The 14,341-nt window shown below is 38.1% G+C and overlaps 1 protein-coding gene across 2 annotated transcripts in view; it reads left to right on the plus strand.

The window, feature by feature from the left end:
- Positions 1-14,341, plus strand: part of EXOC2 (exocyst complex component 2) — a 132,742-nt gene that overhangs the window by 55,119 nt on the left and 63,282 nt on the right. For both annotated transcript variants that reach the window (XR_006172130.1, XM_042839900.1), the window contains exon 12: positions 10,245-10,370. Coding sequence is in view for 1 of the 2 variants with exons in the window: in XM_042839900.1 (XP_042695834.1) it covers positions 10,245-10,370 (126 nt within the window). In the remaining variant the exon portion in view is untranslated. The remainder of the gene's footprint in view (positions 1-10,244; positions 10,371-14,341) is intronic.

Consider the following 14,341-nt stretch of genomic DNA (forward strand, 5'->3'; position numbering starts at 1 on the left):
GAGTATGCTTATTGGAATCTGAGTTGGCTTGTAGGTAATTCCCATGTTTAGTTTTGTTGCTGTGTATCCCAAACCAAGAAAGGTGTTCTCTTCTGAGAAGCACAAGAATTTTACTTAGAGCTGTGGCAGATAAGTGCTCTGAAATTAATTGCTGCAGGATGCTTACACTTTCTTCTTAAGCAGAGATTATGACTTCAGGTATAGGGTTCACAGGGTGTTTAACGTGACAGTGATGTCAGTAAGTTGTACCTTACAGTATGCACATACTTCTTTTCTATAAAACGTTATTGAATGCTGTGGGACCAGCTGGAATGCTAGGCTGATTTATTGTACTCTTAGTCAAAATCCAGTTCGTTTCCAAAACTTCACCATATCTCCTCCTTCTTGAAAACCTGAGAGACCCAACCCTGCAGTATATATCTGTCAAGGGCAAAACTCTAACAAATGAAAACGGCTACTGTTGATGATTCTAAGTTTTCTTTTTCTCCTTTCAGCTGCAAAACATGAGACAGAAATCTCATTGCTTATTAAAAAGAAAAAATAAGGGGACAAAAATGTTAAATACTTGTGACTTCTTTGTTGTAGTAGTCTACATAATGTTGATATGCGTGCTGCAGTAATTAATCAAAAAATGGACCTAAATTCCTTGGCTTGTCTTGAAAATCTTAACCTTTTTGGTGTTTTTCTTGCAACAATTCTGCTTACTTCAGCCTTAATATCAAAGGAACTTCTTATGTTAGCAGCTTTGTTTGGCTCACAGATGGAAGAATTTGCATAACTTATCTGCCCAGTAAATGCATGTATGAATAGTTAATATTTGCATGAAAAAAATGTTAGTATAGTATAGCTTTTATTAAAAAGAGCAAGTACCATTTAAATAGTTTCATCTTTTTCTATGGCCCTTAGTGATGTAGTTTTTGCACACATTGTAAAACACTCAAAAATTGATCCTGATTCATGGTATTCCCCATTCAGTATCTATTTGAGCAGAGGAAAGTTGCTAATCTTGGTTTCTTCTTTCCATGGATCTTTAATTTTAACATACATCAGAGGGGAGAAGGCAAAGAGGAAACTTGGAAAAGTTGGTATTAACTGCCAAGTAGAACAGTGCTGACTGTGATCTGAGACATGGAATTTATTTTCATCTACTTCCACTGATGTATAATTTTCTAGAAGGATAAGAGTGTTTTTTCACTCGTATGTCAAATTGGTTTCACATGACTTTGAGGACTCAAATCAATTTGAAATCCAAAGTGGGCTTTATGTATTTATAAACTGAGAAGTTGTTTTTAAGATGTAACAGTAGTAAATTTTCAGACTAGCCTGCTCCTTAAAATATGCTTCCAGAAAAGGTTTTGTACATCAAGCACTTGAAAGAGGAGGCAGATCATAATGTTGACAGTCTCTTGATAAAATGCATTAGATATTTTTCTAGGTTTCTCTCCTCAACATGGATAATGTACTTTGTTTCTAACAGATGGTGTATGCTAGAATATGTGAATAGTCCCACCTTGAGTGTACCAACGGTTGTGGCTGATATTAGCTGTTTTTATGCTGACTGTGAGCCTGTTGGTTCAAGCTGGCTGAATCAAAACTCTTCAGTGGAGTAACAGATTGTATCTATTTATGCATCTGTATGCAGATGTTGTTTTATTTTTCAGCTTTCAGTTGAGTTTGTGCCAGATAATTTTGCTGCTGACTTACTAGTTTTCAAAGCAGACCAGAGCTCTAAGTTGTTACACATGATGAATTTTACTACCTGAAATGGGTTTGGAATTAGACAAGAACCTTTGCTTTTCTTACATGGAGAAGTCTTCTGTTAACATTCCTGGACCAGAGTTTAGTGGCGAATTGTGAGACACCAGACATTCTCGAATTTATCTGTGGGTCATGATGCACTTAGGAAGGGATGGGTACCATTGCAATTATTTCCTAAACAGGCTAAACAACAAAACTAAATGCATTGTGAAGAGAAGTCAGTCCAAATATACTCATGGATAACAAGCTAACAATGCATTCCATGTTACTTACACTCTACCAGGAGGATGATCATTGCGACTTAACATATAGTTTTTTCATACACAGAAATAGGATCTACTCCTATCTTCTCTAAGAGATTGTGTCGCTGTATCATCTTGTCTGGGCCACTGGTAATGACAGTCAAGACAAACCTCCAATATTGACAAGAAATAAATTTACTTTTCTATGCCCCATGGGTTCATCACCTTTGTCTGATGACTGCCCTCTTGTTAATGTATTTTCAAGGCTGTCCCAAGCAAAGGTAAGGAGTGAGCCAACATACGCTGAGACAGTTGAAAGTGCCGACAGAAAACTGCAAATTAGACTTTAAATATATATGTAGATACCAGAATAAAGTAAGTAGAAATATACTTACATTTCTAACTGTAAATCTTTGACACTCAGCAGTACACTCACATGTAAAATAAGAATAGAACAGCCTCTGTGTAAGTCTGCTATTAGAGATTAACTGCATTTTGTAGAAAATGCTTACAGTTGTAGGCATGTGAAGTATCTTAACAGAGTACAATCTCTAATGAAGCTTAACATAAGAAAATGTTGCAAATTTACGGTGCTGTAATGGTCTTGGTGATCATTGTTGGAATTTGTTTCTGGTGTTAGCAGAAGTCCCGTGTGTTTCAAATTCTGTTTTTAGTTAATCAGTTAATCCAGCCTGTTCTAGTATTACATCCAAAACTGGAATGGTATATAAGGCTTTGCTAAATTTTGGCAGATAATTTGTCAGCATGTCTCTAAGACTATCAACTACCATCAGCAAATTATTCAGTCAGATTTTTCCTTTGATTTTAATTGACGATTGCTAATTGCAAAATGCACAGCAATCTAATCATTAGCTTATTGGGCTTTTTATTTCAAAGGTCTAAGTGGGATAAGAATTTTAAGTCAAATGTACAAGCAATTTCATAGCTGTGTTAGCATTTTGGAGAAAATTTCCCTTGAGGAATATCTGTGTATGGATATTAATATACTCTTCCCTTTCAGCCTTAAACACCACTGGTTTCATTAGTCCTGAGTCATGTGGACTTCATTACATACTCAGATATGGCAGTTGTTACTCACGCATCTTTGCTTTTATTCTATCTCCTACCCCACGTAACCATAACACACTTTCTCATTTGTGAAATAAATAATGCACGCAAAAGATGCCTGTATTATGAGAAACTGTTGAAATTCAAACCCAGGTGTTGCAGGGAGTGAATATGCATGTATGACAGCAGAGGAAAATTTCTTTTGCTCTGGCATATGAGTAGCCTGGACAAAAAGAGAGAAACCCAACAGCAAAAACTCAGTGGAAACGTTAAGCAGTATGGCAGTGCCCAGGTCACAGAACTCCGATGGTAGTGTCCATACGTAAAGCAGTCTTCTTGAATACTTAAATTCTTTCATAAAAGATGCAGCTATGGACTCATGCAGCTGCCTGGAGCTCTAGCTCTGCAGATGTAATGCAGCTTGCAAATACAAAGATTTGTATGTTTTCTATTCAATGTGCCTGGTTTGCTAATGGGATAGGTACTTGTGTTCTTTTGTTGTTATTGGAACCATTTTTTTATTATGGCTATGAAGTGATTTCCTGAAGCAGTGACAGAGTCCATTTATAAACCTGATTGCTATCTGCTATTGCTGCCCACTGGAAGAAGCATATAAAGCTGGTTTGCTGCTTTTTACTTCATGCATAGTTGTTTGTTAGGGAGATGGAGATGAGGCTAAAACTTTTCCTAAAAAGGAAAAAGAATACTTTTGATGGCTATGAATATAAAATTTAACGTAGAGAAGCACTGTGCTCACTCAAAACAGAATTTCTAATATGTCTAGCAAGAGGCATGTGGATGACAAACTGAATTGTGCTGGTAGTATTTTGTGCCTTTTATTGGCTAAAGCCTGAGTTGCTTCTTCTGAGCTTTGAACTAAGACTTGGAGAAGCTTGAGGACTTTCAGACCTGGTATCTGGCTACGAAACAGTTTCCTTCAATTAAAAATTTTTATGTTTGTAATTTTAAACTTTATTTGGCAATTCCCCTACTTTTTGGGCATTATTTTAGATCTTTAGTATGGTTCATGCTTTTCAGACTTGTTGGAGTACAGGAAACCTGGAGGATATAATAACGTAAAATGACATGAAAATAAATGTAAATAGATGAGGTTTAGTTGAAAATCTGCCTGGGGCACTAGGCAGCTAGCCAAAATGAATCAAGCAATGAGATTCATACTGTGAGTACCAGAAAAAGAATCTATGGAGGTTGGACCATTTCCTGTGTGGCCAGTGGATATTGCTTAGACTTCAGTATTGGCTGGACAGGTTCCGTGATCCTGTGAGTTAAAATGGATAGGGACTTTAATTCAGTTATCTTCAAAGTGACTGAAAACATCTTCTAACTGGTCTTTTTGAGATATATGCACCAAAATTATATATAAATTGTCAGTAACCTTAAGAAACTAAACCTGTGCATGGTAACACTAACAAAATGGCAGTGTGATCTTTCTACTGCCCTTCAAGCTGCAAAACATACAGCATTTTGATGTTCCCAGTGTGGAGGTAGTTTTCTTGATACTCAAGTGTGGTAGTTCAGGTTCAGTCACAGTTATGTGTTTTTGTTGTTCTGACTGCTGAAAGAATGCAATCTTTGCAGCACTCAGAGTATTGTACAAGCAAGTGTTTTCTGTGCCACGTTAATAGCAGTTACATGTAGTGTGAAGAGGGGAGATGGATACTTGCACTGCACTGGTCTGTCTTTGTGCCACACTGAGATTCTATTCGCCACGCAATGAATGATCTATCTTTGTTAGATCAGACAGACCAGCAAGGCTTGTGTCAAAAGGGCCTTTTCAATTTGTTATCCTAGCAGCTGGTTCTCTTCCATTGCCTTTGCTTACTGTACATCTGGAAGAAGACTTCTTACAGCTGGGAACCATTTCGTGTCTAAACTACATCCCCTGTCTGTAGCAGAAACACTCTTTTGACAGCAGATGTCAAGCAAACCCTTAATGGGTTATTAATTAAATTTTAAAAATTAATCAGTACAAAATTTGACGCCAGATTTGTTTTTGTCTTTTACCACCTGTATCTGTAACTTCGTTGTTTAGATTTTTGTTGGGAATTGCAGGGGGGCATGGCTCTTTATCCAGTACTTTAAATATTAAGATCCTATCCCACAGATATTAAATACTGTGATTAAAAAGAAGCACATGTAGTTTAAAAGCAAAGCTGAAAAAAAGGGTACCGCTGAAGCTAAAGGAAGCTGTCTATTCGCTGGCCAGAATTTTACCTTGGTGTCTTGAATCTTTTAAATCATTACACAGGAAATGAAGTAGAAGCGAACTGTTTTCAAAGTCACTGAAGATCATAGTGTCCATTGGAGCTAGTGTAGTAAAATGACATCACTTTTGTTTATACACTGAGCCTGAAGTATTTGGCTTCTGCTTCAATGTATTTGGCCTGCGGGACTGACGATAAGTTTTACCCTTGGGTTGTGAAATACTTAGAACACCACTCAAAATAACAGTATACCCAGTTGCCCTTTTTTTGTGGTAAATCAAAAAATGGTTTCATTCTACAGTTGGGATAACAAAGACTAGCCTTAAGATTAAAAAAATAAAATAAAATTAAAAACTTTTTGAAATGTGTTCCCAGAATGTTCTTTCCTTAAAGTGAAGCAATTTAATCTTCACACGCTGCTAGTAATGCTAGTAAGAAAAGGGTTCTCAAGGAAAAAAAGAAAAAAGAAAATGCAGTCATTCATCTGCTGAGCAGGTTAATTTTTAGGTAATTTCTTCTGCTCGCCTAATTTCTTGCCCAGACAAATTGAAATTCTCTCTGCGGCGTCCTTGAAAGGAATCTTATCCTGGTTGTGTCAGTGCAGGCTCCAGGCACCGCGTGTTTGGTCAACAAGCAACAGTGGGTGGTCAGGCTGCAGCACAGGACAAGGGCCCGCTGTGCGCAGGAAAAAATGTTCAAAGGTGTTTAAGGGTGGTAAGGAAGTCGGCTGCCCTTCTGAGCGTCCGGAGGCTATAGATCAGCCTTCCCTCACCATTGTGGCCTGTGAGAAAATTCACTCCCAGATACATAATGGATGAAAGAATACAGTAACTGTATTCACCTGGTTGCACATCTGTAGAGGCTTTTTCTTTCTTAATCTTGCTCATATGCATGCTGTATATATACATTTAGTCTGTGTAATGACTGCTGTTTGACTTGCCGTGCAAAATCACGTTGACAAATGACACAGCTCGAGGTTGGCAACTTGTTAACGTTTTTGTTTGTCGCAGAGAAAAATGCTTTGTGTAATCCTCTGGTGGTCAGTCAGTATCTTCTGCAAAAAGCCTTTTAAAAACCTTCAGCTGAGTGGTATGGATCCACCAGGTGGCAGCCAGAGGTGGGATTCCCCCAGTGCCCTGAGGAGCCCATTCCTCTGAGGTGGCTGACGGAAGCAGGCAGAGCCGTGGCATGGCAGCTCTATGAGACCTCATTACAATTGGTTTTGTAATTGTTTAGTAACACAGAAGTCAAGCTCCTTTTAAAGATTTCAGTTGTTGAGCATGAAAAAGTCTTATTTGAGGCACATTTCACGCTAGTCATCTTTTACATCGAGGCTGCAGTGTGCTGCATGCCAGGAGTGTGCAGACAGCATGCACAAAAACTGCATGATGCATGTGCATCAACTGCGGATGCATAGCACCATGTATCAACTGTAGCTCTGATAAATTTGGAAGAAAGTGGAAGTATAATAAAAGCTCAAAATGCGTTGGACTTGGATTTTGTTTTATTTGAGATTCTTAATCTAATGACATCCTACTGCACTAGAGCAGAGAGGTCTGAAAAAAAAACCACTGTTCTTTGTATCTCACGCAGTATCTGAATTACATGAATTTTATTCTACATGCCTTGTGCACAAAAAATTGAAGCCCAGTAAAATTCCTTAAATAGAAAAATTAAGGCAGTGTTAAGGTCCTTAAAATGTATTATTGGATCTCACGATTTTACAGTTGTAAACATAATAAGAATTTCATGATACTTATGGTTTGTCATGACTGTTTGGTAGGGGAGGAGAATGTAGAACACTTGTTTTTCCTGTGTTTCCTTGGTTAAATATACACTTGTCGTGGGAGTCAGGCAGATATACTCACGTAGATGCAAAAAATCAAAATTTCTGTAGCTTCAAAGACGTGGTATATTTTTATAAAACAAATGTCAGTCAGGAATGTGTATGTGATATCCTAAAAGCTATGAGCACAATAAGGAGTTAATTTCTTAAGACTTGAGATCGTTGCTATCCTATATTCAGGAGCTAAGAACGTAGAAATACCATACAAATCAAAAAAATGAAAAGCAGTATATTAGTATTTGAGTAGTTCATTTAACTTTATAAATATTATTGTCTACAGTCCACACTAATATTAATTCATTGCATTACATTATGCGGCTAAGCTTAAGCTCTTGGCTCCAGACAAGGAATGAGCTGGGGCAGGAGAAAAAGTGTTTGTAAGTCAATTCCCACTTCTTTTTTTAATACAAGATTTATGTGTTAGTGTGTAGTCTTCAAGCGCTATCTTCTGGTCGGGTGAAAGCAAGATCAGCTTTGCTAATGTAGTCCAGATGTTTATTAGTCCTGAGGGTATATGTGCTGTTGTAGTTCCCTGCTGCTATGTTATAGTTGCTTGTAATGCTAGACAACCAATTAAGAAATTAGTTCATGTTAAACTTTCTTTTCCTGGTACGGCTGCAAACTGATGATGTGGTTTTTCTGGTGGAACAAGAGAGTATTCTTTACGTGTTTTCTGTTCCTGGTGAATACGTAGAAACCATTTGGGCAGTGTGGGGTTGGTGTAGCAGCAATACAGGATTTGTAGGTTTTCAGCTCCCTCAGACAAATGGTTTTAATTGAACTAATTCAAGTTAAGATGTTTGGGTAAGTGTATCTGTTTTTCTTAATCCTGAGGTCTAATTGGCACTGTCATTTTTAGAGACCATCTGTTTACAAGAAATTCCTCTTATTAACAAGGTGTTTGAAGGGTGAGAGCATAAATCCTATATGAAGACATCAAAGAGGGAAGCTTTGGTGTATCTTGCATTTTTCTAAATGCAGGTTTTGTGAAAACAGGGTTGCTACTTTTTGATTTAGAATATAAAATAGGCATATAAATTTACTTCTTTTTTTACAGTTCTCATTGTCCTTGCAGACACACTGTGTTGTTTGTTTGTTTGTTTTTTCAACCTAATAAAATGTAGATTTGTTGAATCTCAGAATCATGTTTTTATGGAAACCGAAGAACTTAAAGACACTTAAAACTTCTCAAAATTTTCTAGTTTTTTTTTTTTATTCTGGATAGAATTTCTGCAAGTTACCAAATGCATAATTGCTTTTGTTTGGTTGTTTTGCTTCTCAAAGCTAGAGAGAAATAAATTTGTTTTGCTTCCACTTCATTCTGCAAGGCTGCTGAAATGCTTTCTCACAAATTAATTGTTACAACATTTAAGATATGTTTTAGTAATCATATCAAATCCAAATATAGACCTTATACAGATCTGTGTTGTACGGACAGTTGAATAGCACTAATTCATAATTAACTATTTGCACTTGCAGCATACGCTGCTTACTTTTGAAACTTCTGATAGCTTTAGTTTTTTCCTTCCTCATTACTCTCTGGTTTTAGTCGATGCAGAACAAAGTCTTTTCCCCTGCTCTTACTGAAACTCACAATGGAAATTGCTCATGGTTCCACTCACCCACTGCAGCAGATTCCTCATAGCTGAAAACTCGCTGATTTTAAAGATGTAAATATAAGACAGCTGTAGTAAGTGGACTTATATGGTCAACAGAATGATAATGCAAACCAAAGATAGCTGGGTTCACCAAGTCGATTAGAGCAGTGTGGCAGTTTTTAACTGCAGCAAAGGAGTCAGTTTGCTGAGGTGTTTCATAGTGTGAGCGGTGAGGAGGTGAATCAAGGAACTGATTAGCCCTGTAATGACAGCGCCTCCTTGAGGCCACAGGAAATTTCTGAAAAAAAAACACTGATAAAGGAGGAAGAATTCTTTTCAAAGACAGCTTTGCAAGTTTGCAATAAGCTTCACAATGTTTGAATTGTTCTTTAAACTCCAGCTGCTGAAATAAATTGACTTGCTGTTATCTTCACCTTTATACTGCTTTGAGAGCAGCATAAATTCAGAATAAATAAACTTCAAATCCGTTTCATTTTGTGTTACTTTTGAACCTATGCACAGTAAAGTTTGAGCTAGTGCTTTTACTCTGTGGCTTTTCTGTTATTTTAGGTGAATCTAGGTATTGATGGGAAAGCTAAAGCAATGTAAACTCAAACTCTGAGATTATCACTCTAAAATTCATTATGAATTGTGATTAATTTCAGTGGTATACACTGCAGTCAGTCAGATACCATTTTTGTGGTTGCTTTCAAAAATAAGTCTGTAAAGTGAAATGCATAAAGCAGCAATTTAGACTTAAAGAGAAATACCAATAGTACTTTGATATGCTTAAAAAAATAATAATCATGGTCTTCTCATTATGATATGGCTGTTTTCCAAAACATTTAGAATCCTCCAGGTATCTACTTCTGTCAAGTTAGATCATTGTTTAGGGCTAAGGTACAGTGATCTACGTATGGACAGATATTCTAGAAAATAGAATTAGTTGAAAACAGTAACTCTGGTATCTGCAAAATGTTGTGTATATGTACAAGATGATTATAGCCATACACAAGAGCACAGTGCTGTTAATTTATCTGCTTCATGATGGATGGACTGTTACTACCTGCATTCTGTGCAAGTAAAATATCTAAGAAGCAGTTTGAATACTCTGCCTTTTACAATTTAACTAGCACAGGAAACCTTTACTGTCAAAAAGTCATGTGCCATGAGAAAGCATCATGTCATTAATGTCATATAAATACATATTTGTCCATGGCTTTCAAGCAATTAATTGTAGGGTCTTAGCTGTAAAAGCTGAGAGACATACAGACCAAAGAATATTTCTCACTTGATACCAGTATTTTTGGCTTTGATATGAGAGTCAAAAGCAGTGTTATTGTATAGCATTGATGTAGATGAACGAACATTCTAAGTAAGCAAGATTGTTTTTTACTAGATAACTTTAGTCTTGTATCACTTCCAAATAAAATCAGAATTAATTTGCATTTTCTTATCATTTGATGCACGAAATCATTATTACTGCTTTTTTTCCCTCCCTATTTAGGCACATCATTGCTCCACAGCTCCATGCTAGACCTGGACAGTGATGTGCGTCCATCTCCAATTGGCCACCTCAGTCAAACTGCTTCACTGAAGAGAGGCAGCAGTTTTCAGTCTGGCCGCAATGACGGTGGGTGACTGTTCTGTTTGGAAACACGTACTTGCATTTACCTATGTCCACTGTGTTGCACAGTCAGAAAACAAACTGAAACTCCGAACCTGTGTATATGTTGTATAGGTTTGTTCATCTTTCCAGTCATCTCTATTAGTTTTACTGCCACAGATTGTATTAGATCTCTTTGAAGACAAAGCTTTGGAGGTAAATTATGAAACTTCACTTTAAACGTTAAAAATTGGGAACTCATGTTTCTCCCTTCTCTGCACGTCTTAGCATTGCTTACCGAGGTTTTTTTGGGGGTTTGGGTTTTTTTTGGAAGTATTAAGTAGCTTGTAACTGAAATCTGCTTATTATTTCTTTTCTGCAGTACCAGAATTTTCTTTTCATGTGCATAACCACCAACTTTTCCATTGCTGCTGTTAGAACTTTTGTGTGTGTTTCTGATAGATCTCCTTGCATTTAGCTACTCCTGTGACTTCACATATCCAATCCTGGTTGTCTCATTCTTTAAACACAGAAAGAGAAACACAAGCACATGACTCAGTTTTAGCAGTGTTTGGAGTTTTAGAGTTTAGAGTCTTAATTATGGATCCGTAACCTGGATGTTCAACCTGGAAAAGATGTCTTCAACAAGTTTTGCAGATTCCATAAACTTCAGCTTAAACTTTCTAAGGAAAGTTGTAGGATCAAAACATCGTAATGCCTTATGTATCCAATCCAAAGACCCTAGAGTCAGAATATGTTGTCTCTAAGTTAAGTTCATTGCTATTTAGATGCATTGCTTTTTTTGAAATGCTTTTTTTTTACTTTTTTTTTTTCTTACTGCATATGTAGAAAGCATTGAAGGCTTATCTGTCTTGCTGTTCTGTGTGGAGATCCAAAGCAAACAAGCCTCTTCTGATATTGTGCCATTCCAAGTGGCACAATATATCATGATTTGATATCTTTTCAGGATGATTGTGCAGTGTTTTGTTTTTCACAAATTTGAATGTAGCATTGGGTTGTGGGTTTTTGGTTTTTTCCTCATGGTTTCATTCACAGTCACTGTCCATTGCAACGATTGAAGAAAGTCATTTGAATTTGTAAGTATAGTATTAAGGTAGCATCCAGCTCTAGCTTGAGTACAAGGACATGTGAATGATAACTATAGTTTCATCATTAGGATGAGTGTAAGAGAATATATGAAAATATCTGCAATAATATATATTGGAACTTTCTGTAGTGTAAAAAAAAAAAAAGTGAAAATATCCTGGATTTATGGCCTGAAAATCCTTTTGGCATTTTGTGCAGTAAGTTACTCTAACAAAAATCTGCTTTCTGCAAATATGGGACTAAGACAGCTTCTGAAATAGGCATGAATTGTGCTTCCTAGAAGGGAAATGAATTTCATACATGAAGTAAATAATGTGCTTGCAGATAGAAATGATATTGTTGGTCACAACCTTAGGTTTGCACTGGAACCTTTGACAAAGTTGATATCATTCTAGGAGGAATTAAAATCTTTGGGTTAGAACTTGGGTTTTGTTCGCATTACAGTCTTTCTCATAAGTGTGGGTTTTCAATATGATTTGGGATTTTTGAATGCTAATTGACAATCTCTAAAATTTTTTGACTGTGATGTGAAAGAAAATTTTATTGAACAGATGTTTTTCCACCCAATAAGTAAGTAGACCAATAATTAACGGACCTGCACCTCTGCAGGTGGATACTGCTGAAGGTGTGCTGTTTTTCAGGAAGATTCAAGACCAGCTACTAACACAACAAAATAGTGAGGCTTTGGTGATGCCTAACACAATGTTATGCAGCTATTTTGGGCTAACTGGTGAACTCCTGTTATGTGTAGGCAATATTGTCTAGCAGATTAAGGACAAAAAGTGTTTTTCACTCAAAATGCTCCTGCGTTTCCAAAGAGTTATGTAGGACAGCATTATGTTTTTAATTTTATCATTTTATTTAGGATAAAATGGAGAAAGAAAAAAAGAAAAAAAAAAAACACCAAAGGGAAATAAAAAAACAAGACCATTGATCTCTGTAAAGGTGTTGGCTTTTCTTCAGAAGTATGTTCATTTTCCTAATGTTCTAAAGTAGACACTGGTTATTGAGGTGTGTCACGGAGTTGACCAGATCAATCTATGTCTGTGACAGGGGCGTCAGGCCTCTGCCCTCCCTCCCCAACCCAGTCCCACAAAAATGGGAAGGAAGGAAGGGAGGAAAAGAGCAGCGGCAGCAATCTATGGAGGAAAACTTATTTTACTATAATATCGGAATACAAGATAACAAAATATATACAATTTGATTGAAATTGAGATTAATAAATCAGACAAGATGAGAGAGAGAGTTCCCGGGAGCGAGTCAAACCTGAACAGCTTGGAACGGCTAGGAAAGCACCTCCAGCACCCACTGCAAGGCAGCAAGAGAGCGCCCCCCCCACCCGGAAGGGTCAGATCCCGTGACTGCTGTAATGTACAGGGATAGGTAGCTGGGATTGGGGCAGTGACACTTTAATGCCCCGTACACTACATGATGTTTTGATGTGGAATACTGAAATCCAAAAACAAAAAAAAACATAGAACCATGACATTCCACCCCTTATTCTACATCGTTACATCATGCTTAAAACATACATACATATATACAAACAAACGAAAAATGATTAAAATGCATTACACACACATGGCTATATACATATACATAGAATTAGTAACTGCACTCCCCCGGCATCAAGTTTCCTTGTGGTACACATTGAACATCCCCATTCTTCTGCATTACCCACCAAGTGCATCCTGGTCCCTGGGCAAAAACTGTACCACGGAGAGGTTTGCCCTTTCCAGAAGCTGGAAGAACCCAAACTGCCTTTCCTAACATGTTCTTTACATGTACAACGGGGACTTTATCTCCCTCTACGGTATGTAGGGAACTGGATTGGTTAGGACCATCACGATTGATAGATCCTCTGGTATTGAATAAGCAGGTGGCTTCTGCCAAATACTTCTCCCAGTGCTTAAATGTTCCGCCACCCAGTGCTTTTAGTATCGTTTTTAACAATCCATTGTATCATTCAATTTTACCAGAGGATGGTGCATGATAGGGAATATGGTAAATCCACTGAATGCCATGATCTTTGGCCCAAGTATTTACAAGAGAATTTTTGAAATGAGTCCCATTATCTGACTCAATTCTTTCTGGGGTGCCATGTTGCCACAGGACTTGTTTCTCGAGACCCAGTATGGTGTTTCGGGCGGTAGCATGGGGTACTGCATATGTTTCAAGCCACCCAGTGGTTGCCTCCACCATAGTAAGCACATAATGCTTACCATTGCGAGATCGTGGCAAGGTGATATAATCAACACAGAATCACAGAATCACAGAATCACCCGGGTTGGAAGGGACCTCAAGGATCATGTAGTTCCAACCCCCCTGCCTAGCAGGGCCACCAAACACACACATTCAGATCAGGTTGCCCAGGACCCTGTCCAACCTGGCCTTAAACACATCCAAGGACGGGGCATCCACAACCTCCCTGGGCAGCCCATTCCAGGGCCTAACCACTCTCCTTGTATAGAACTTCCCCCTAACATCCAACCTAAATCTTCCCTCCTTCAACTTCGATCCATTTCCCCTAGTCCTGCTGTTGTCAGCCCTTTTGAAGAGTTTACTCCCCTCGTGGGTGTAGGTTCCCTTCAGGTATTGATAGGCTGCAATGAGGTCACCCCGCAGCCTTCTCTTCTCCAGGCTGAACAAGCCCAACTCCCTCAGCCTGTCCTCATAGGGGAGGTGCTCCAGCCCCCTGATCATCTTAGTCGCCCTCCTCTGGACCCTTTCCAAAATCTCAATGTCTTTCTTGTACTGAGGGCTCCACACCTGGACACAGTACTCCAGATGGGGCCTCACAAGAGCCGAGTAGAGAGGGACGATCACCTCCCTGTCCCTGCTGACCACCCCTCTCCTGATGGAGCCCAGGATCCCATTTGCCTTTCGAGCTG

The sequence above is a fragment of the Centrocercus urophasianus genome, unplaced genomic scaffold (assembly GCF_019232065.1).
Source record: "Centrocercus urophasianus isolate 14NV4802_14NV808 unplaced genomic scaffold, USGS_Curo_1.0 seq_11, whole genome shotgun sequence".
Taxonomy (NCBI): Eukaryota; Metazoa; Chordata; class Aves; order Galliformes; family Phasianidae; genus Centrocercus; species Centrocercus urophasianus.